General features: G+C 53.6%; 2 protein-coding genes across 3 annotated transcripts; both read left to right on the top strand.

Moving 5' to 3' along the window:
• The first annotated feature begins 468 nt into the window (after nucleotides 1-468).
• NEIL2 (nei like DNA glycosylase 2) lies at nucleotides 469-6,327 on the top strand. Its single transcript, XM_074578388.1, has 4 exons — nucleotides 469-679; nucleotides 1,802-2,133; nucleotides 4,298-4,494; nucleotides 4,951-6,327. Exons 1-4 carry the CDS (start codon nucleotides 542-544, stop codon nucleotides 5,265-5,267), a joined length of 984 nt encoding a protein of 327 aa, XP_074434489.1. The 5' UTR covers nucleotides 469-541; the 3' UTR covers nucleotides 5,268-6,327.
• A 1,293-nt stretch (nucleotides 6,328-7,620) lies between these two features.
• Nucleotides 7,621-22,131, top strand: FDFT1 (farnesyl-diphosphate farnesyltransferase 1). 2 transcript variants are annotated; one of them, XM_074582101.1, is made up of 8 exons: nucleotides 7,621-7,830; nucleotides 9,172-9,269; nucleotides 14,429-14,612; nucleotides 16,531-16,659; nucleotides 17,154-17,345; nucleotides 18,607-18,783; nucleotides 19,046-19,198; nucleotides 20,379-22,131. In XM_074582101.1, exons 1-8 carry the CDS (start codon nucleotides 7,714-7,716, stop codon nucleotides 20,598-20,600), a joined length of 1,272 nt encoding a protein of 423 aa, XP_074438202.1. In that variant the 5' UTR covers nucleotides 7,621-7,713; the 3' UTR covers nucleotides 20,601-22,131. The 2 variants fall into 2 exon arrangements, with proteins under 2 accessions (XP_074438202.1, XP_074438201.1); XM_074582100.1 differs by lacking the exon at nucleotides 7,621-7,830 and having other exon boundaries at nucleotides 8,939-9,269; nucleotides 20,379-22,123.
• The last annotated feature ends 702 nt before the right edge of the window (nucleotides 22,132-22,833 follow it).

The raw sequence follows: 22,833 nt of genomic DNA, 5'->3' as shown, positions 1-22,833 counted from the left end.
GCAGCGCTTGCCTTGGTGGCTGCATTGGGAAAAGGACGGCTCACCATGGCCTGTGTTGATTCTGGTTCAGTAACGTCTATGGAAGATTGTGTTCCTCCTTTGTGCTGGGACATGAGGGCTGTGACTGAGGGAATGGTTGGAGTTAGGTAAGCTCTTGTTCCTGGTGATGAGAGGGATGCTAATCAGTCTAATTTAAGGTCCTCTATGGAGAACCTGCAGTAGGAAAGGACTTCTGGGGAATCCCCAGGCCAAATTCCTGCTTGTAGGGTGAAAACTAACATTAAGGCAGGTTGATCAGGGCCTTATTTGATTGGATTATGAATATCCCAAGGATGGAAATTCCCCTACCTCCCTGGGCCTGAAAGGAACCTGTTTCTCTTCATGGACTTTGCCACAGGGACTTAGGAGGAAAATTGGGATAAGGAGATTGTGGCAAGCTCAGCCTCTGACTGGTTTTGTGTACTTCTGAGTTGCAACTTCCCTTGAAGTCTAGGGCACCAAGTGTGAGAAGGACCTGCTGTTCCCTCAACAGCTGCTGGAGATGCCGGAGGGCCCATCAGTGAGGAAGTTCCAGCTGCTGACCTCTCCTTTTGTGGGACAAGTGGTGGCCAAGGTGGGGGGAAGCAGCCGGAAGGTCAATGTGAATGACCTGAATGCCCTGAGGCTCCAGGACTCCCAGGTGAGTGTGCTAAAGATGAACTTACTGGTCCATGGCAAGTCTGAGGCAAACCACCATTGTCCTGCCTCTGGGTCACAGGAGGTGCATAACCTGAGAAGGACACCAAGCTTGTGTTTGAGGTGGACTGTTGGCTTTGTTTATGGCCACAAAACAGGCTCATGTGGCTAAAGAGGTGTGAATGCTCATTTTGGAGTACTGCTCTGTGGTACAAAGCTTGGCATGGAGGTTACTGTGAGGAGAGGCAGTGACATGGCTAGACATGGAGATGCCCAGATTTGCAGTTTTGAGTCAGTCATGTTAAGGCACTGTTTCTGTGCCTCTCAAGGGATGAGGAGCTGGTGCTGGTGAGGGCTATTAGAAGGTAAGAGTTGATTTCTTCAGTATGTGGATGTCAGAAGGAGCAGCCTTGTTTCCTTCAGCTGTGAATGTCCACAGTTGCTTCCCTTTTACCCAAGGGCAGGGTTTCACCTGGCCAGGTGGAAATGTCTGTGCTGTGGCCAGTTGTGAGATAGTCACATCGGGTCAATCCTGCTGTGGGTTTCACTTGCCTGACCTCTTTCAGATGACGATTTGGACTTGACTGACCAAATGCTAGTGCAGCCTCACCTCTGATTATATGATAGTCCCAGCTGGGGGCACAGGTGTGAGCATCTCAACAGACATTTGTGGCTAGCTTGTGGCTTCAGAGCCACCCTTGAGTTAGGCCATAGAATTGTCTGGGTTGGAAGGGACCTTTCAGATCATTGAGTCTGACCATCAAGGTTGGGTGCCAGGTCACCCTAGCTTGAAACGCTTGAGGCCAGCAGAAAGTGGGGAGGTGAATGAAAAGCGGTGAGGACAGGCTTTGAAACCCTGAGTGTCTGTCCTGGTGTGTGGCTCCTGACAGGAGCCTCTGGGAGGACTTCACATTGGAGTGGCATCTGAGTACTTTGTGCTTCATGGAGCCAAAGAAGGGATGCTGAGAGAATGGCTGTGATGGGAATGGCTCAGGTGCTAATGAATCCTGTGTGCAGGGTGGAGTGGTGCGCCTTCTATCTAAATGAGTTTGTAGAAAATAGCCACTTGTATGGAAACAGGCAGCAGTTATGTGGATCCTCAGTACATCCCACCTTTTTTTCTCAGGTTCATGGGAAGAACTTGTACCTGGCATTTGTGGCTGCTGAAGGTCCCTTAGGACCAACTGCAGAAGAGACTGTGCTGCAAAGAGAGGCTGCTAATGGGGCAAGTTCTCCTGCCCAGGGAGGGCAAGAACAGGTTTGTGCTGCACAGACATGTCCCCAGGAAGAGGAGCTGCAGGAACTCCAGCACTCAAGACCTGAAGCCACGGATGCAGTAGGGGCTCTGGGCAGCTGGCTGCGCATCCACTTTGGCTTGTTTGGCAGCATTCGGGCAAATGAGTTCTCGAGAGCAAACAAAGCCAATAAGAGGGGAGACTGGAAAGACCCTGTACCCAGGTATTTGGTGGATTCCTCAAACTCTGCCCTCTTCCCACCTCTCTTTTGTCTCAAACTAAATTTGTGTGGGAATGCTCTTAGTCCTGTCTTTTTTTACCCTGGTAATTCTTAAGATAAGTAGGCATGAGAAATAGCATGGGGTGTCTTCAACCAGGGAATCCACAAAAAATGATGGAATGGTTTGGATTGGAAGGGACCTTAAAGATCCAACCCCCCTGCCATAGGCAGGGACACCTTCCACGAGACAGGCTGCTCAAAACCTCATCTAGACTGGCCTTGAACACTCCCAGGGATGGGGCATCCACAACCTCCCTGGATAATCTGTTCCTCTCCCTCGCCACCCTCACAGTAAAGAATTTCTTCCTAGTATCCAATCTAAATCTCCCCTCTTTCAGTTTGAGGCCGTTACCCTGTGTCCTATCATTGCACTCCCTGATAAAGAGTCCCTCCCCATCTTTCCTGTAGGCCCCCTTTAGGGAATGGAAGAACGCTGTAAGGTCTCCTCAGAGTCTTCTCTTCTCCAGGCTGAACAACCCCAACTCTCTCAGCCTGTCCTCATAGCAGAGGGGCTCCAGCCCTCTGATCATGTTTGTGGCCCTCTGCTGGACCCATTCCAACAGGTTCATTTCCTTCTTGTGCTGAGGACTCCAGAGCTGGACGCAGTACTCCAGGTGGGGTCTCACCAGAGTGGAGTAGAGGGGTACTGCTGTCTTGTAGGTGTCTTACAGGTTTCCCAACAGCATCAGTTGGTCATGGTTTTCCTTGGACATACCTTATCTTAGTACGGCATGTTCTTCTACCCTTGGAAACTGGGTTTTCTACCCTTTGACTCTGACGCCTTCTGGCCACATCCTCTCTAATGCTTTCCTTCTGCTGTCTGTTTCATCTCCTTTGTTTTACGCGATCCGAGAATTAAGCGATCACACTTTGTGGGATGTGTGTCGCCTGCCAGCCTGGGGATCGTAGTATCAGCTCGGTTAACATTTTTATTGAAAGAGAGAACTTGTAGGACGCTAGATTGAATCATGCCCTGAAAAATGCTAGTTTCTCCAAATTACATGTTAAAAAAACAAACAAACAAAAAAAACCACCACCCCCCTTGGGTAAATAGCATACAGCTAGGACAGCTGGAATCACTATTGGAGTGATGCTGTTAAAGGCAGCAGTGTGTTGAAAACACAGGCTACACTCTGCGTCCTAAGTCCCACTGGAGTGTATTGAACAAGGAAAGGGTAAATACTGGGAGATAGCGTGGACTCTGCTCTTGTGAGCTGTTTAACCCGAGTGGTTAATAATGTACAAGGTGGGTCTCTGGCCCCTGTGTATGTAGGGACACACTCCCCACTCCCGCATCCTGCGAGCTTTTGCTTTATTTCTACACAAACAATTTCGGACATTGTCAGTTTTGTGTGCTACTTTGACCATCGGTTTCCCTGACTGTGGACCCTACAGCTAAGATGCTGATGCAGCTCCCTGTCTGCTGCTGTCTCTTGGTCAGGGACCACAGGGCAGCAGAAGGAACAATTGTCCACAAGTTGTGTGGGTTCACAACCAAGTTGCTTGGCTGAAATCATTAAAGATGCTTTAAGATGGTGGTCTGGTGTGCTGGAGTGCCTGCTGTGACCCTGCGCACACAAGACTGTGCAGGAAAGGAATAGGTGGCCCTGGGGTACAGGCCTGGGGGGCTGGTACTTTGAGATGTCTCCCTGGCTCTTGTGAGAATGAGTAGGCACGTGTGAGGGCTGATGCATCATTGTGTGCTTCTCCCTAAGCTTATGTCATGTTCAGGCTCTTTTCTCACCTTCCGGTAGCTTTCCACCCCATTGCTCTGCTGTTGGCTCTTTCTGTGCAAGTTTCTTAGAATCATAGAATTGTCTAGGTTGGAAAGGACTTTTCAGATCATTGAGTCCAACCATCAACCTAACTCTGACAAAACCACCACCAAACTATGTCCCTCAGCATCATGTCGACCCGTCTTTTAAATACCTCCAGGGATGGTGACTCCACCGCTTCCCTGGGCAGCCTGTTCCAATGCTTGATAACCCTTTCAGTGAAGAAAGTTTTCCTAATATTCATCCTAAACTTCCCCTGGCATAACTTCAGCCAGAGCAGAGTCTAACAAATGCTTTCTGACAAGAGACTTCAACTTCTCTGCTTCTCCCAGGTTGGTTCTGCACTTTGAGAGTGGAGGCTTCCTTGCTTTCTACAACTGCCGAATGCACTGGTGCTCTTCTCCGAGGGCTGATCCTGCTTCTGACATCCTGTCCGTGGAGTTCCACCGCGGCCGGGCGCTGGAAGCCCTCCGCTCACCCGATCCCATCTGCTACACGCTCTTAGACCAAAGATATTTTTCAGGGCTGGGTGAGTTCCAGGGCGTAGTGGGCAGAGCAAAACTGGAGGAAAGTGGGTGGGATGTCTACAGATCCGGAGCTGCAGGTCTGAATGTTTTACTCCTTGCCCTTATGGCTTCTGGTTGATCTAGCTGGGGGGTTGTGGACATCTTGCTGAGGACAAGGCTTGCAGTCTGTAGCCACAGGCCTCAGATGCTTGAGTGCACTGTGTGAGTACAGTCTTAGTGTGGGTGACTATGGATTGGCTTGTACTTGTGGAAAAGAGGAAGGTCTGTTTCAAGGGTAGTGGGAAGAGAACATCTTCCAGTCCAATCCCAGGTGTAAGTCTAGTTGTTGCATGCCACCCCTGATATGGGGAATGGCATTGCTAGCTGTCATCAGAGGCAAAAGTCACCATGATTGGAGCCATAGGTCTGCATCTGACAAGAAATACCCTTATTTTCTCCTTATTTCTGACCCTTTCCAGGGAACATAATTAAAAATGAGATCTTGTACCTGGCCAAGATCCACCCGTTGACACAAGGCTCCCTCTTGGCTCTCTCGGATCTGGAGCATCTGCTTGACTGTGCGGTTCAGTTCAGCTCTGACTGGCTGCGCAGCAAGCTGTGTGGCAAAGGGCTGCACCCACGGATCTACCAGAAGGAGCAGTGTCCCCTCGGGCATGCAGTGACGAAGGGAACCCTTGGACCCCCAGGTGGCTTTAAGAGACTTACGTGGTGGTGTCCTCATTGCCAGCCTGAGGTGCTGCCAGGGGATGAGGGTCCTTCCCCAGTCACCAAGTGACTTTCTGTGTTCCTCCTTTCCTGGAGGGTGTCTAGGTGGTCTCTGAACCAGGCTTTCGGTTGTCCTGAGAAGGTCTTCATGGTTTCTTTGAGGCTGTTGAATCTGTTCCTTAGGGACAGTGAGTTGGCAGAGTTAAGTGCTCAGCAGAGGTTACAGGAGTGGCTGCAGTGCTGTGTGCCTCTGGATGCAAAAAGGAAAATGGTCGTACACGCCTAACATCTTTTTTTTCTCTTTTTTTTTTTTTTTGTCACAGTGACAAAACAGTGTAAATAGTTTGAGTTCTGAGGTTTATTGGTCCCCGTGTTCAGACTACGGTGAGTGGAAAGCGTAGGGTATTGAGGAGGTGATTACTGTGGTCTGAAGTGACCTTCCCCCTTGACTTTAGTATGGGTGCAATAGCTTATGGTGGAGTTAGCAGAAAAGAATATATCCCTCTGCCGAAACAGCTTCACTAATTCCATATTGGATAATCCTTCCTCTGCTTGTAGCCGAGTACCTGTGTGCTGCGATTAGGTGTGGTTAAAAGTGAGTGGCTGTTGCCTCTGTCAGCTCTTACAGGAACGGCTGCCTCCTCCCAAGGGCTGAAAATAACCCTCAGCAGTGCTCAGTGGAGCTCATCTCTGCCTGCCTGGCACGGGCTCTGCCCTCACAGGTTGGATTTTTGTGGTGAACTGACAATTCCAGATCTCCATGTGTTTAAAAAAAAAAAAAATAGTGTGTGTGTGTATATATATATATTCTGTTTAACAGATTATAGGGGTGGCCACTAAGGATGGGGGAGACTGTGAGGCTCAGTCAAGTCACTAGCTACACCTAGGGTCACAAGCCTGACAGATCTGGGGTGTGTCTAACAATGTTTGTGAGAGGGGTTGCGTTAAAATTCATGATCTGCAAGGTAACTTGAAAGCAGAAAGGTTTGGGAATAGAGATGACATGGTCCCTCCTTTGTTGAGCTGTGTGTCTCTATGCAGTAGGAAGAAGCTGTCACTGTCCTCTCTGGATCTTGGTTTATTTTAATAATAGATTGTTGACTTGAGTGAAAAATAAAAACTGGGGTTAGAACTGGTGATGTTCAGTGTGTCTTTTCTGGTATTTTCTTGGTCAAAAACTGAGGTGTACAGGGAAACTCCTGTGTTTGGTGCTGTCCTTTGGAGGATCGTTACCAGCAGCTTTCCTCTGCTGCATATTGGTGGCTCAGCAGGAAAACTCGCTTCATGGGAACGGGATTTAAATGTGGGTTGCAAATCAACAGGGAACACTGGAGTTAAAGACCTCAGCGATAGGCTGCTTCCCAAACAGGACCTGCACAGCCTCTCCCCTGTGAACCGCGATGCCCTCGAGTTGGTTGCAGGTTATGGGATTGCTGAATAATCCAAGTAGTGGGGTTACGGTGGTGAAGAAGATGACACGGAGATGCTGGGAGGGTTGGAGCCCCTCTGCTGGGAGGACAGGCTGAGAGAATTGGAGGGGTTCAGCCTGGAGAAGAGAAGGCTCCGCGGAGACCTTCCAGCCCCTGCCAGTCCCTAAAGGGGCTCCAGGAAAGCTGGGGAGGGGAGCCATGGGAGGAGGGGGAATGGTTTTACACTGAAAGAAGGGAGATTTAGATTAGATATTAGAAAGAGACTCTTCACTGTGAGGGTGGTGAGCCCCTGTCCCAGGTTGCCCAGAGAAGCTGTGGCTGCCCCATCCCTGGAGGGGTTCAAGGCCAGGTTGGCCGGGGCTTGGAGCAACCTGGGCTGGTGGGGGGTGTCCCTGCCCAGGGCAGGGGGTGGAACTAGATGATCTTGAAGGTCCCTTCTAACCCGAACCATTCTGTGGGTCCTGCAGGGGAAAATGGCAGGAAAACCCTATTTTCAGTTCTGTTTTAAAACAAACAATCAAAAAAAAAAAAAAAAAAAAAACACACACAGAAAAGAAACCTGAAAGCGCAGCTGGGTGTCTGTCAGGTAGAGCTGGCCGAGCCAGAGGCGGGGAGCCGGGGGAGGTCTCCCAGCAGGCCGGGTCGATCCCGCTGAGCAAAGGGTGGCTCCAGAGGTGACAGTGCCACCGGTGACAGGGACAGACGGTGACACAATACAGCTTAAAGGGTGGTGTGCCTTCCCCGGGCCTGAAGGCAGGGGTGCTCCGTGGCGGCGAGGCCACGCGTGGGCCGTCCGCTTCCTCCTCCCGCCGGCGTGTGGCGACGGGCGCCGCCGCCCAATCAGCGCCGGCCGGCGGCCGTCACACCAGCCCTGCCGCCTTCCCATTGGCCGGCGCTCCCCTGGTGCGAGCGCACCTCGGCCAATAAGCGGCCTGGCCGTTTCACCGAGCGATGGGGCGAGCCAGCTGATTGGCGGAGGGGCGGGGCAGAGGCGGTGCCGCCCCGACTCCGGTTAAGCGGCGGGCGGGGGGGTGGCGGCGGCGGCGGCGGCGGCAGCAGCAGCAGCGGCGGCAGAAGAGGGGGGGAATGAGCGCGGCCCCCATGGAGCTGCTGAGGAAATGGCTGGGCCACCCCGAGGACATCTACAACCTGCTGCGCTTCAAAATGGGCGGCTACCGGGCCGTCATGCCGCGGATGGACCCGGTGAGCGGAGCGGGGGGTGAGGGCGGGGGGAAGGGAGGATGCGCTGCGCTGTCTCCGGTGCCCGGGGCGGGGGTGGGGAGAAGATGCCGCGGTGATGTGGGGGCCGGGAGGAGGAGGAGGATGGGGAGGATGGGGTGGCATCTCCCTGCGCGGCTGCGGCGTTGCCATGGGTGAGCGTTGCACCGGTGTTACCGGTGGGCGGCACCGGCTGCTTCCCGGGCATCGCACCGGCTGCGGGCACCCCAGGCATTCATTGCAGAGGGTCCGGCCTTACCGTGCATTGCCCGGGGCCGGTACCCTGCGTGCATCGCACCGGCTCTGAGCGATGCGCGGGTCCCGGTGCTTTGCACCGGCTTTATGCTTCCCGTGCATTGCACCGGCTCGGAGTGATGCACGATTCCCGGTGCTTCCCGGTCATTGCACGGCTCCGGTGCCTTGCACCGGCTTCGTGCTTTCTGTGCGTTGAGTGCCGTGCCGCGGGACCGGTGCTGTGCATCACTCAGAGCCGGTGCGATGCACGCAGGGTACCGGCTCCGGGCATCGCACCGGCTTTATGCTGCTGGGGCATCGCACCGGTGAGGCCTTTCCACACATCACACGGCTCTGGGAATCGCACGGTTCCAGTGCTTTGCACCGGCTTCGTGCTTTCCGCGCATTGCCCGGGGCCGGTACCCTGCTTGCATCGTACCGGCTCCGGCTGATGCCCGGTACCGGTGCTTCCCGGGCATCGCACGGCCGGGGGGGTTTGCATCGGCTTTGTTTTTCCCGTGCATTGCACCGGCCCCGGGAATTGTACGGCCCCGCTGCTTTGCACGGGCTTTATGCTGCCCGGGCATCGCACCGGTTCCGAGTGATGCAGGGTTTCGGTCCTTTCCGGACATCGCACGGCCCCGGTGCTTTCCGTGCACGGCTCCGGGGATCGCAATGGCACCGGGCGCGGCCCCGGTGCTTCCCATGCATCGCACCGGCCCCGGTCCCCGCACGGCCCCGGCGTTTCCCATGCACGGCCCCGGTCCGGCAGGGCGGCGGTGCCCCGGCGGCGCGGCGCGGGTTAAGGGGGCGGGCGGCCCGTGGGGGCGGAGCGGCCGCAGCCCCCCGCCGCCGCCGCCGCCGCCGCCGCGCCCCATGGCGGCCAGCACCAAAGCCGTGTCCCTCTTCAAGCGGACCCTGGCCTTGTCCCCGCCGCGGGGTCCCCCCCGGGCGCTGGGGCGGCTGCGGGGCGGCGGGCGGAGGGTGCAGCAGCAGCAGCAGTGTGGGGGGGGTGTCGCCGCCGCCCCCCCGGCCCCGCCGCCGGCCGCCCCCCGCCTCCAGCCGCCCCCCGGCACCTCGCTCTGCCCGCAGGACTCGCTGGGACGCGGCCTCCGGACCTGCTACCGCTACCTCAACCAGACGAGCCGCAGCTTCGCCGCCGTTATCCAGGCCCTGGACGGAGAGCTGCGGTGAGCTGGGGGCGGGGGGGAGGGGGGGGGGCGACGGGGGGCTGGGGGTGGCGGGGGCAAGGTCTTCCCCAACGCTGGGGCTCCCCGGGAGGTGGCGGGGGCAACGGCCCGCAGGCATCGGGGGTACCCTGGAGGTGGTGGGTGCAATGTCTTCCCAGCGCTGGGGTTCCTCGGGAGGGGGGGTGTGTGTAGTGCTCCCCTTCCCCCGAGGTCGGGGGTCCCCATGAGGTGGTGGGTGCAGTGACTCGCTGACACTGGGGGTCCCCAGGAGGTGGTGGGTGCAGTGCCCTCCCCTGACACCTCGGGGCTCTTTGGGAGATGGTGGGTACAAGGGTCCCTGATGCCAGACCCATGCTGGAGGTGATGGGTGCAATGCCCCCCTGACACGGGGATGCCTTGTAAGGTGGTGGGTGCAATCCCCACCCCTCCCCGCCCCGGCACTGGGATCCCCCAGGAGGTGGTGGGTGCAGTGTCCCCCCGACACTGGGGCTTCTCGGGAGGTGGTGGGTGCAATGCTGCCCCCCAAAGCTGAGGGTCCTTGGGAGGTGGTGGGTGCTAACCCCCCCCAGACACTGGGGCTCCTTGGGAGGCGGTGGGTGCAATGTCCCTGTGACACCGGTGGTCCTCAGGAGATGGTGGGTGCAATGCTCGCCCCCCCAAGGCTGAAGGTCCTCGGGAGGTGGTGGGTGCAATGCCTCCCCCCACCCCGGGCTGAGCCGTCTGGGAGGTGGTAGGTGCGATGCCCCCCACCCCGTCACTGGGGCTCCCGGGGAGGTGCTCCATGCAATGCCCCCAAAATGCCATATTTCCTTAGCTGAGCCGCTGGGAAATGCTCCCTCTTCCTGCCTCCCCCTGTGCAGCAGATCCCCGGGGTGCTGGGCTGGGCTGGCTGTCGACAATCCGTGATGCAGCCCGTACGTGAGGATTTTCACGTCGGAGCTGGCTGGACGTGACGCATCCACCCTTCAGCTCCTTGGCCAGCAGACGGTTAAACGCAGCGCCTGGCCATGTGCTGTTTGTGACACCCTGGGAATGTGTCCTGGCAGTGCCAAGGGCTGGCGCTGGCCTCCAGAAAGCAAAATCCCAGGGCTGACCGAGGGTCTGCACCCAGCCTGGAAGGTACTTTTGGAAGCAGCTGCCTTAAAACCTAGGAAATCATGGGAGGGGGATTGCTGGACGCTCAGTTTTTTTGCTGTACAAATTTTCCTGACCCAGGCGAAGTTTCAGATGGTGGTAGGTGCAAAGCTCAGCTGGCCTGCTGCTTTGTGCATGTGTATATTATATATTTCTATATTATATTCATATAGAAATAACTGATTTCAGCACATAGATCTCTCTCCAGTTAATCCCAAGCTGGGATTAATCGTCAAAATTAGGGGTTGTTCCTATAAATTCCACCAATCGCGTCTAATGCTGCGGTTGCCAGCGCCGGGCCTGAACACTGGGTTTTCTGTTGGGTTTCTGAGCCCCGGTTTGGCGTTTTGGACGGTGCCCCATCGCTGTCGTCTGGCGTTTATGAAATGATGTCTGCAGCCGGTTTTACAGGAAAGGCAAAAAAAATCCAGCGGTTTGGCCGGGGTTGCGTGGAAAGGTACGAGTGGGGCCAAGAATAAATTTTTCTTTTTTTTTCCACACTTGGTGTATTAGCTAATGTAGAAATTAAGGAAAAAAAAAAAAAAAGGCAGCCAATCAATAAAACACCTTGAAAGCTTTTAGCAGTGCCTGCATGCCATGTGCTGGCTTCCATCGCTCCCTACCCTCAGGGCACAGAAACTTCTGCCTGGCATCCTAAAAATGCTATTGCTGGATTTTTGCCACCTGGGGCTGCCCAGGGGTTGCGGCTGAATTACAGCCGGCTTGTTGCGAATCAGAAGAAATTAATTTTCAAAGCCCAGTTGTTCCGCTGAAGAGTTTTGGGACAAAAGAGGGAAATGACAAATCGGCAGAATATATGAATAGGCGGAGCAGCAAGTTTAGCAAAGGAATTAATTTTGCCGGATCGCGTCAAAGAAGTGTTTTCATTGATGTTAACCCCGTTAAGGGGTTAAACTGAACCCCAGTAGTTACGGACTGCTTAATATTTGCCTCTTCCTGCTGGTTGAAGGAGCTGCTGGTGTAGGATTCAAGCCCAGGGCCTGCTCCAGAGCGCTGTGTCCTACACCACAGCCCGGTCCCCTCCCTTTGCCACTTCTTTGAAATGAAAATCTCCTTGTTTGAAGGCTGGGGAAGCGTGAAGCTCTTGCTGCCTGGTTCGCATCCCTGCTCCCGGGAGAGTTTCCATGCGTCCCCCCAAGGACTGCTGGAAGATGGAGAGGTTCTGGCTGAGTGCTGGGAGCGATGCTCCCTAGGCTGGCGCACAGGGAGTTGAGCTAAAATGTTTGCTTTCTTCCTGCTTTATTTTTTTTGGCCCTGTAAACCATGTGTTTTGCTGGCCAGGGCCCTGTCTCGCCCGTTGCTCCATGGTCAGGGCGTTTTCTTGGAAGGTGGAAGGCTCCAAACTGCAGCATCGTCAGCAGCTGAGCCAACATCGTAACTCTTTGGTGGTGGAGTTAGGAGCCAACATCGTAACTCCTGTCCTGGTGGTGGAGAGAAGAGGGATGCTCCTGCAACAGGATACCATGGTCCTGCCTGTCTGTAGGACCCTTCAGGATCAATTCCTGCAGGTTCAGCTCTTTGGTGGAGAGGACCAGCCTTGTGCATGTGGTGGCAAGGAGAAAGGAGACCTCCTCACCTGGGAAGCGTGAAGCTGTGCCTAGGACAGGGCTGGAGCTTGAGCCCTGAGATGAAATCGTGCTTAGAATCACAGAATGGTTTAGATTGGAAGGGACCTTAAAGATCATCTAGTTCCAACCCTCCTGCCCTGGGCAGGGACACCTCCCACTGGACCAGGTTGCTCAAAGCCCCGTCCAACCTGGCCTTGAAACCCTCCAGGGATGGGGACTTGCTCTTTGGAAGTGGATGCTTCCAGTTGTGCAAAGGGGAGGTAATGCTGGAGTGTCCTCCTCCTGGCAACGTCACGCGTGTTTGTTGGGAAGACTGAGTGGCTTTGGTTGGCCGCTGTCATCCCCATGGGTCTCGGGTTGGAGCCCAGCTGGGACCACGGTTCCTGGGAACCCTGCAGAGAAACGGGGAGCTGCAGGCAGACCACGCTTACTGTGTAATTGTTTTTATGATCTTACATTTCATAGAATCATGGAGTAGTTTGGGTTGGAAGGCACTTTTAAAGCCCATCTAGTCCAACCCCCCTGCCATGGGCAGGGACATCTTCAACTGGACCAGGTTGCTCAAAGCCCCATCCAACCTGGTCTTGAATGTTTCCAGGGATGGGGCATACATCACGTCTCTGGGCAACCTGGGCCAGGGTTTCTCCACCCTCAGCGTAAAACATTTCTTCTTTTGATTTCCCCAGATTGCCATGGAGCTGAATTCAGTGTGTGATGGGAGTTGGGGATGCAGTTAAGACTTGGATGCAGAAAAGGGGTTAAATAAGTGGAGTTATTGCTAGTTCTTCTCTTGGCATGGCGTAAATTTGAGAGGACCTCCTGGGATGGCATTTTGGATGGTGTTTCAGCTTCTGCTCCACCTTTCTTGGTTGCTGCCAGAGGAGGTCCTTGCTGAAAGGGCTTGGGAGTCCTGGGCACTTGCAACCTGCGGGATGAATGTTCGCAGCCCGGTTGAGACGGGAAAACTCAGCCATGCAAAGGAACGGGAGGGCACGAGCGAGGTGCTCGTGAGCGCTCGGATGTGTGCTTTGACAGAAGTGTTAAATACCCTTCAATTAAGGAAAAAAAATACCAAATTTAACAGTATTGGCTGTAAGAGCCGGTCAGTTTTCCCTGGCTGCTTAATCACCGCTCGTGCGTTGTCATCCCAGGAGAGCCACGCTTCCGCCTAGTAATTAGCATTGAAGCAGTCTGAGCAAGTTTCCATTTGTTAAACAATTAATAAATGCATCATCTCCTTGAAGTATCGCTGTGCTCCTTTAGAGCTAAGGGATTATTTTCTCTAAATCCTGGACTCGGAGCCGGTATTTCTCACCAGCGGGACTTTATTTTTTTGCATCAGCTGTGGAAATGTGGAGGCCGGGTTGGGGAAAGTGGCTTTCCAGCAGCTTTCTGCAGGCGTGCTGGGACATGTGGGCTGTGACACATCTTGTGTGCAGAGATACCAAATCCAGGGTGTTTTGGCTCTATTTTCCAGTCCTGACATTCCAGTTACACAGTAAGGGACCCCCTTATTACCTCCCCCCCTCCCCCCAAACAGGCTAAAAGGGTGCTGGGTGCAGAGAAGGGGAAGTAATAGGAAAAATCCACCTGCTTTTTTTCCCCTTCTTTATTTTCCATTTGGTTTTTCCAGGAGCAGACCTTGGGCTCTGTCCTCCCGGGTCCTAGTGAGTGTTGGTCGAGAACCTGGGATCTTGCCTGCAGGATTGGGTCTTTCCTGCAGGATTGGACCTCGCGGTGCCCTGCCCTGCCCAGACCAAGGGAGACTTTACAGGCCCATCCCTTCCCTGATAGACATGTTAGAAAGCCAAAACCCATGCCGTAGTTCTTTGCACGAAGGGGAAAAACCTGGGTTTCCCACCCCGCTCAGGCGTTCTGCAGCTTTCGTGGTGATCAGCCCACGGGGGGTTTGTGCAGAGGCACCTCTGCTGCTCAGAGTGAGGGTTCAAGGAGATGATGATCAAGGTACTGGGAAGCACTGCTGGTGGGGCTTTCCATCCCTAACCTGCTCCCGTGACCCTGGGATTTGAGGAGCACACTTCTAACACATTTATTTTACATTCCTGCACTGCAAGGGACAGCCACTGTCCCCAGACGATGGCTGGGGAAGCTGGTACCTTGGGTCTAGTTGAAGATGTCCCTGCTCGTTGTAGGGGAGTTGGACTATAGATGACCTTTAACGATTCCTTCCAACCCAAACCATTCTATGATTCGATGGAGGAGGGATTGGACGTGGGCATCCCTTGACCAAAGCTGGTTTCCAGACTGTAGGAGACACTGGGATCTTCCAAAAGCATCAACAACCTGGTGGTGCCAGCATGTGTCATGTGGAGCTGGAATCGCCTCTGCCGAAGGCTGTGCGGTTAATCGAAGCTGTTTGTCCCACCTAACGAGCAATCCCAAGTAAGGGATGATTGTTTTTTTCTCTCCCCCCAGACACGCCGTCTGTATATTCTACCTAGTTCTCCGTGCCCTGGACACTATAGAGGATGACATGTCCATCAGCTTAGATGTGAAGGTCCCGATGCTGCACGAGTTTCACTCCTATCTCTATCAACCCGAGTGGAAATACATGGAGAGCAAGGAGAAGGACCGGCAGGTGCTCGAAGACTTCCCAACGGTAAGGCACCCACCTCCTTGCTTCAGCCGCCTTGTGTCACCTTTCTGTGGATAGTTGTCCCTGCACGTTATGCCTGTCTGTGTCTGCCGAGCTCGTTTGGTCCCTGGTGAGCCCGTAGCTCTTTGGAAGAGCTACATCACCTGCACGTGGGGCTGGATGCAGAGCTGGCGTGGGAAACCCAAACATTGTGTAATTCCGTACACGAGCCAGAGGTAACCCGTGCCAGCTCTGAAAAGTGGCTCTTTGCCTCTCCCGTTGGAAGAGCGACTGTCTCCTTGGGGAGAGCGATTGGGATTTGTTGCCCAACTCTGTATTGCCTGGGTTGGGTGTCCTGTGACCCCTAACAGATATGGAGAAGAGGAAAGCTGGGCTGGCGTCTGGCTTATGGATGGCCCAGTGTTTGCAACAGTCCTTGGGGATCTGCTCTAGAGCTACAGGAGTCTGTTTGCAGATACTTGATATACGTATTAGATAAAAAGCACCCTCACTCTTAGGAACGATGTTGTCCAAAATCTTGTTGCTCTAAGGATCCTTCTAAAAGGAAGCCGTAGGAAGTCTCCACTCGCAAGCTAAATCAGTATTGGAGCCTGTTCTCTGACTAGAGGCAGATTGAGAATGTCTGGCCGTGTCCAAGCCATTTAGCTCTCTCAGCATCCAGAACAGCATGGTTGCATCCCAGACTGTCCTTAAGAGAAAAGGTTTCTGGTCCACGCTACTTCCCAAGCTCCTCCTGGGGATTACTTGGAGGTGTTCAGCCTGGAGAAGTCTCCCGGGAGACCTTCCAGCCCCTTCCAGTCCCTCAAGGGGCTCCAGGAAAGCTGGGGAGGGACTCTGGAGCAGGGAGGGGAGCCATGGGACAAGGGGGAATGGTTTTACACTGAAAGAGGGGAGACTGAGATGAGATATTGGGAAGAAATTCTTTGGTGTGAGGGGGGTGAGCCCCTGGCCCAGGTTGCCCAGGGAAGCTGTGGCTGCCCCATCCCTGGAGGGGTTCAAGGACAGGTTGGCCGGGGCTTGGAGCAACCTGGGCTGGTGGGAGGTGTCCCTGCCCAGGGCAGGGGATTGGAACTAGATGATCTTTAAGGTCCCTTCCAACCCAAACCATTCTGTGATTCTATGATTTTAATAATACCTAGTAGAGGTGTACTCTCAGGTCATGCTTCTCTGTATAGTGGAGTCAAGCCATTGAGACAGAAGAAGCGTCAATATGCTTATTTTACAGACAGACTGAGACACAGGGCGAGGAGGAGAGCCTGAATCTGCGGTGGTGTTCATGTCCGAGCTGTAGTTGTTCAGACTGTTGTCCTTACCAGATGCACACCTTGGGCTGGCTGTAGTTACCCACGGGTGGAGAAGAGCACTCAGCACAATAGGGGAGGATGTTCTTTGCAGTGTGAGAACGACTGAGTCATTAAATCATGTTATTGGAGATGTAGAAGAAGGATTTTGTGCTTTCTCGGTTGCTTGATGCCTTTCCAGTTGTGCAAAACGTGCCTTATGGAGCCAGAGCTGGAGAGGGTTCAGGAGAACGGAGCAGCAGAAAGCTCCCTTGTCTCTCCCCGTGGTTGGCGTGATGGGATGCTCTCACAAATTACAAAAAAAACCACAACTGTGTCTGCCAAGGGTAGCTAGTTTTGTCCTGCAAGTCCCGGATGATACTAGTCGAAGGCCACAGAGCCTTCTTGAAGATATTGCTGTGTCTGATCTACCGCCAGAGACGGTTCTGTTCAGACTGAGACATGCTTTAGGGGCCTTGAAACAACTCCGTTTGCAGGAGTTGTCCTCCATCTCCAGCCAGGGCGGGATAGGCGCCCGGTAAACAGTCTTTTTCTGATTTCTTAATAAACATTGAGCTCTGCTATTTTTTTCCTAAAACTGTCTTTTTTTTTTTTCCCCTCGCGGTGGTTTGTGCTGCCAGATCTCCATGGAGTTCAGGAACTTGTCAAAGGTTTACCAGGAGGTGATTTCAGATATTTGCCACAAGATGGGCGTCGGGATGGCAGAGTTCTTGGAGAAGAAGGTTGACTCTCAGCATGAGTGGGATAAGGTAAGTCAGCCTGGACAAGAGGACCAGACCAAACATGAGTAGGGTCCACCTTGTCTCTGGGGGAAGAGGAGACAGAACATCCCTGGGGGAAGAGGACTCAGATGTTTGAGGGAGGCTGTGTGGCCTTGGGAAGGCTTTGAGAGACTGCTGGTCCTGTGGGTGGCAGCAGGATGGCGTGGATTGTTGGTGTCACCCACCAGCACATGTTTTGGGTGACCCATCACATCAGCTGTTCCCCTGTGGGCGGTTCATTCAGCTGCTGGAGGCAGAGTGGCACCTTGGTGGGACATCCTTGGTGAGGTGTTTGCTGGGCATGGCAAAGCTGAGACGTCCCAGGGAGGGCCGTGAGAATGTGCAGAAAACATACTGTCAATTAATTCTGAGCATCATTTTCATAAAACTCACTGTGGCAAACTGGCCGCTCTTTCTAACTGTTCCTTTTATCTTGTTTTTTTTTTTTCTTTTCTGCACCTTCCTCTCTTGGTGCTTCACAGTATTGTCACTACGTTGCTGGGCTGGTGGGGATCGGCCTTTCCCGTCTCTTCTCTGCATCAGAGCTAGAAGATCCTATCGTCGGGCAGGACACGGAGCTGGCCAACTCCATGGGCCTCTTCCTGCAGAAAACCAACATCATCCGTGACTATCTGGAGGACCAGCTGGAGGGAAGGGAGTTCTGGCCCAGAGAGGTGAGGGAAGGAAATTCTTTACTAGGAAGAAATTCTTCACTCTGAGGGTGGTGAGACATTGGAACATGTTGCCCAGAAAAGCTGTGGCTGCCCCATCTCTGTTCAAGGCCAGGTTGGATGGGGCTTGGAGTAACCTTGTCTGGTGGGAGGTGTCCCTGCCCAGGGCAGGGGGTTGGAACTGGATGATCTTTAAGGTCCCTTCCAACCCAAACCATTCTGTGATTCTATGAAAACATCGCCTTGGGGTGAGCGTTTCTGCTGTGCCTCTTTGGGAGATGTGCTCAGGCTGAAGGTACTGTTGTTGCTGCTCTGATACAGTGAGTTTTATCCTCTCATTGGAAGCGTTCCTGATGGAACTTCCTTCGAAATTCCCAAAGCCAGCATTTTTTCCACCATTTGTTGGTGTCTCTTGATAGTCTTTCATACTTCTGTCCAAGACCTGTAACAGATGGGGCCAACTGTCCATGCTTCCCAGGACACGTGTCTCGGGAATGCATTACCGGGTGCGTAGCGGAAGGTGCACAGCTAAAATTGTAGGGTCTCTGATGTCCCTTTAAATCAAAGTCCCTTTAAAACAGGTGAGACTTGACAGTCTGCTTTAATTTTGTCAGGACCCTACAGTAAAGCTGTGCTGCATCAGATCGCTACTGTTGGTTGTACATCTTCTTGATAATAGTTCTTCTAATGACGGCTGGGTGACAAGTTCCATATCTATCTACAGATGTGGGGATGAAATGATGTCTCCCCACACTGCCAAGAACTTGTGCCAATTTTTCCCCTCTCTGTTATGTTGGTTCTGGAAATGAGGGAGGATAAGGCTTGGTGAGATCTCGGGAGGGTACCTAGTCTGTTCCCAAAGGCAGGACCAGCTCTGCCTGAGCCTGACAGATGCTTGTCCGCTCTTCTTCAGGCCCTCCAAGAATTTTTCTCCCCCTTTTCCATGTGGCTCACCTGTGTCATAGAGCATTTTTTGATGTCAGCCCAATGTGTGAGGCATCTTTTCCTTGCCCTGCCTAGAGAAGATGTGGAGATGAGTTGCATCCTCCTTCTTTGCAATCCCTTTGTTATATGCAAAGGCCACTGTCATGTCCTTGCAGCTTGCCCACCCTTCTTTTCTTTAGCCTAGCAAGCCCTACTCCTTCAAGGCTTTCATGGGTCTCTGGTGGTTCTTGTTGCTTTCCCAAACCTCAGGCTGTGACTGATGTCTCTCTTACGGCACGAATGTACCCTCCAACTTGTGAGTCCTTATCTTGATGTTTAGGTTTGGAGCAGATACGCAAAGAAGCTCTCGGATCTTGCCAAACCAGAGAACATCGATATGGCTGTCCAGTGTCTGAATGAGCTCATCACCAACGCCCTCCACCATGTCCCTGATGTCCTCACATACTTATCCCGCCTGAAAAACCAAAGCGTCTTCAACTTCTGTGCTATCCCCCAGGTGAGTTATGCTTTCAAGTGGTTCTTCATCGTCTGCAGCCCAGCTGATGAGAAGCTGGAGGCATTGGAGCATTATATATCATGTCAATATTAGCCTGTTTTATTCTCCGTCTCTTTCTTTTTGCCCGGTACCTGCCATTTCTGCTGGTGGTGAGATTGTGGCTCCACTCCTGAGTGTTTTGCCATCGATTTCACTTGGGCCAGGGTTACTCCCTTGGCAAGCTCCTTGCAATGCAGTAAGGCCTCTTGGTGTTTCTCCTTAGGTGATGGCTATTGCCACGTTGGCTGCCTGCTATAACAACAAGCAGGTGTTCAGGGGTGTTGTGAAGATCCGGAAGGGACAAGCCGTCACTCTAATGATGGATGCCACAAACATACAAGCTGTCAAAGCCATCATGTACCAGTATGTGGAAGAGGTAGGTTGAGCAGCTTCCTTTGAGTACTTTCTGTCTCATTGCTGGTATGGAATTGGGAAAACCCATGAATCTGTTGATCCTTTCCTTGAGTCTCTTAGTCAGTTCATGGTGGCAGGGCATGGTGACCCTGATATGGCTTTGGCTTGGACCAAACTAGGTGCTTGATGTGTTCTCTTGGTCTGTGCCTGTGTTGAGAGGCAGAGACATAGGTCCTGCTGTCCTTCTGGTGGAGAACCGGAGGAGCCAGGTGTCACAGTGTAGGACTTCCCTTGACCTGAGCAGGCCCAGAGGACCTTTCTTGCAACACACCTTGGAACAGGTTGCATCATCTCACCACAGGCTGCACGCAGTCTTGTTTTCACTGTGTCCGTAGTTGCAGCTGGCAGCATGGTGTGGTGGCTCTTCTCTTGTGCTCCATGGCCAACAGTAAATGAGAGTGTCTCTTCACGGGTTGTTAAAGCAGTGGGACTCCCAACTTCAGGGTACTGTGGAGGTTAAAAGGTCATGTGGAGGAACATCTGGTGGATGGATTCATGAAAAAACCCAACACTCCAACCCCCAAAACCAAATCCAGCGAGGGCTGTTAAATAAAAAGACATTACATCTGCACCAGGGAGACCCCAAACCATGCGTGATGGGAGGTCCCTTTGTGGGCTGGGCAGCCCTATGGCAAGGGACACTGACACCTTAGCACCTTATCCCAGAGGAGGGTCTTTGCTTGTGCACGCCTCCGTAAGAGTCAAGCAGACAAGTATCTCAAAGACCATCAGGTTTGAAAACCCCAGAGACCATGGGGTTGTCTGATGAAAGTGGCAATTTCCTGGCAGTCACACCAGCTGCTGGTCACACTGAGGGTGTCTTCACTGGTTTGGGGTGGGCTGCGGATTGCTGGGCAAGAAGCACTGGTCCCAGCAACATCACTTGGGGTTGAGGGACTGTGTCTGGGGCCATGTGGTCCATCTCCCATCATGGGGTGCCCTCAAGAGGCTGCTTGGCTTAATGCACTTCCCAAGGGAAATGGGCCCTGACCCCATCCAGACATCTCTTGCTCCATGGCAGTCCACCACTGAGGTTGCTCTTGAGGACATGGTGGCCCTAAGGCTTCCTCTTTCATGTAGTGGTCCCATTTGTCTCCTCAACCTTGGATGGGAACCATAACTCCTCCTTCCTCCCTCCCCAGATCTACCAGAAGATCCCAAGCACAGACCCGTCATCCAACAAGACGCAGCAGGTCATCGCCTCCATCCGCGCCATGAGCTTGCCTGGCGGCCCCATGGCATCGCGCCACCACTACTCCCCCATCTACCTGTCGTGCGCCATGCTCCTGGCTGCCCTGAGCTGGCAGTACCTGAGCACCATCACCAAGGCCACCGAGGAGTATGTCCAGGCGGGCGAGAACTGATGGGCAGCAGGGATGGCAGGGGGAGAGATGGTCGGCGGATGGGCAGCGGAGGCAGAAGGCTTCCTCGTCCCCTGCCAGTGGGGATGGCCAGGCAGTGGGGTGCCACCGGGCCGGGGACGGTGACGAGGATGGGATGCCAGTGAGCTGCAGCCCCGGGGCGACGGTGTGGTTTTGCTCCTCACCACCCTTGCCATCTGCTTGGATGGTTACAAACGCTAATCGGAGTCTTACTGTTTGAGGTTGAATATTTTTTTTCCCCTTCTTTCCTGTTGGACAGTTTACCTGAATATTTTTTTTTTCTTTTGTTTTTGGTTTTTTTTTTTGGTTAGGATGGTTTTCAATAGAAACTGCAGTTGCCTCTTTTCTTGCTTGAGATTTGAGACACCTTTCCAGCTCAGAGCTGAGGAAAACCTTCTGGGTTTTGCCTCCCTTTCTTAGGCAGCCTCTTCCCCCGTCGCCTCTGGTGTCTGCTCCGCAGTGGAAGGACGCTGCTTCAGCCAGGAGAGGAACATGCTTCCTTATTCAGGGAAAAGGCTCTGGCCACCTTCTGGCCCTCAACCCAGGCTGGTTGACATCCTGCGGCCTGGAAACAGGCAGAGGCAATCTTGAAGTTTCTGTTGTTGTGCTGAAGGAGGCTGCTAGGCTTGGAACAAGCCCTTTTAGTGTTAATTGACGGTGGAGGTGGGATGCTCTGTCCACTTCGATGTGCCCCCAGCTGAAAGCCATCGACTGCAGCTCCCTCCCCTCTGGCAGACGGCGCCCTGCACTTGCAAAGCTTTGTGTTTCAGCAGCTGGGGGGTGGTTAAAATGAGAAGGGAGCTGCCTGCATGGCTCTGAGCTGCTATCCCCCCACCTGACTCCAGTGCTGGGGGGGGTCCGGGCTCTGCAACCATTTCTTCAGCCCAAGAGGATGGGTGACCGTGGCAGAACAAGGCAGGGGAGCGAGGGTTTGCACCGTGGGTTCCTCATGGGATGTTTTTTTAGGGGACCTTGGTGCGTTGGCCACCCTGAAAGGCAGCAGTGACCCCTGCCATGGGCTGGGAAGGCTTGAGCCACTGAGGGGGACCCAGGGCGGGTGTCCCTGTCCCACTTGGCTCTAGCTTGGGATGATGCTTTGGGTTAGACCGACGCGGAGGCTGGAAGATGCTTCCACTGCTGTTCTGAAACACATCAGGCTGGACTTGCTTCAACAGGAAACAACGCTTTAGAGGCAAGTCCTGTTTTCCTAGGGTGGATTTCGGTTTTCAGGTTGCCTACCCACCTGCCCCTCAAATGCTGCTTTGCCTTTGTGAAAGGAAGGGCAGCCTGTGTCCCGGTACGGGACGGAGCTGTCTACTGGGTGCAGTTTGGTGGCCTTTGCAAGGCCAAGCCCCTGTGGCCAGACTGTTGCTCAGAAGAAGAACCTCTACTCCACAGGTACCGATGTAGATAGTTTTAGGCTGTTGTTCAAAAGAAGCTTGCGATAGCTCTCTTTGTGCAGCTTCCTGTCTTGTTAAAATTAAAGTTTTCTTTGGGAAAAAGATTGTTTGATAATTTTTTTAGCTATCATTTCGTTTCCATGCGTAATTCTCCATCATGCCACAAGTTACAAGCCCTCAGCTCAGATGAAATGCAGATCATAGAAGGGTTTGGGTTGGAAGGGACCTTAAAGATCAACCAGTCCCACCCCCCTGCCCTGGGCAGGGACACCTCCCACCAGACCAGGTTGCTCCAAGCCCCATCCAACCTGGCCTTGAACCCCTCCAGGGATGGGGCAGCCACAGCTGCTCTGGGCAACCTGGGCCAGGGGCTCACCACCCTCACACCAAAGAATTTCTTCCCAATAATCTCATCTAAATCTGCGCTTTTAGTTTAAAGCTGTTCTGCCTCATCTCATGGCTCCCCTCCCTGCTCCAGAGTCCCTCCCCAGCTTTCCTGGAGCCCCTTTAGGGACTGGAAGGTCTCCGTGGAGCCTTCTCTTCTCCAGGCTGAGATGCTTCCTTGCTGCCACTCCTGGGCATCGCAGTAAAGCCTGGTGTTCCAGACCCAAAGGACACGTTTTAACCAGGGTGAGGGACAGCTGAGGGTCAGTAAATTAACTTGTAATGCCTGTTGCCCTGCAGGCAGTGGGCATGGTGGCTCAGACCTGCCCTGAAGGCAGCTCTCTCCAGTGCCTCGGTGCATTCTCTTCCCTGCCGGTGTGCAGAGATGCTGGGGCTGGTCCTGGCTGCACTCTGGTCCATGGTGAAGCACC

Source organism: Larus michahellis, chromosome 3, assembly GCF_964199755.1.
Source record: "Larus michahellis chromosome 3, bLarMic1.1, whole genome shotgun sequence".
In the NCBI taxonomy this organism is placed as follows: Eukaryota; Metazoa; Chordata; class Aves; order Charadriiformes; family Laridae; genus Larus; species Larus michahellis.
This window is presented reverse-complemented; position numbering and strand designations above follow the sequence as displayed.

What these genes read in the sequence shown, in the direction of transcription:
- NEIL2 (XM_074578388.1), top strand. Translation starts at nt 542, where the DNA reads ATGCCGGAGGGCCCATCAGTGAGGAAGTTCCAGCTGCTGACCTCTCCT. An exon ending in TGAGGCTCCAGGACTCCCAG is followed by an intron (nt 680 to 1,801) that starts GTGAGTGTGCTA and finishes TTTTTTTCTCAG; the next exon opens with GTTCATGGGAAGAACTTGTA. An exon ending in TGGAAAGACCCTGTACCCAG is followed by an intron (nt 2,134 to 4,297) that starts GTATTTGGTGGA and finishes TGCTTCTCCCAG; the next exon opens with GTTGGTTCTGCACTTTGAGA.
- FDFT1 (XM_074582100.1), top strand. Translation starts at nt 8,956, where the DNA reads ATGGCGGCCAGCACCAAAGCCGTGTCCCTCTTCAAGCGGACCCTGGCC. An exon ending in TGCTCGAAGACTTCCCAACG is followed by an intron (nt 14,613 to 16,530) that starts GTAAGGCACCCA and finishes TTGTGCTGCCAG; the next exon opens with ATCTCCATGGAGTTCAGGAA. An exon ending in TGTACCAGTATGTGGAAGAG is followed by an intron (nt 19,199 to 20,378) that starts GTAGGTTGAGCA and finishes CTCCCTCCCCAG; the next exon opens with ATCTACCAGAAGATCCCAAG.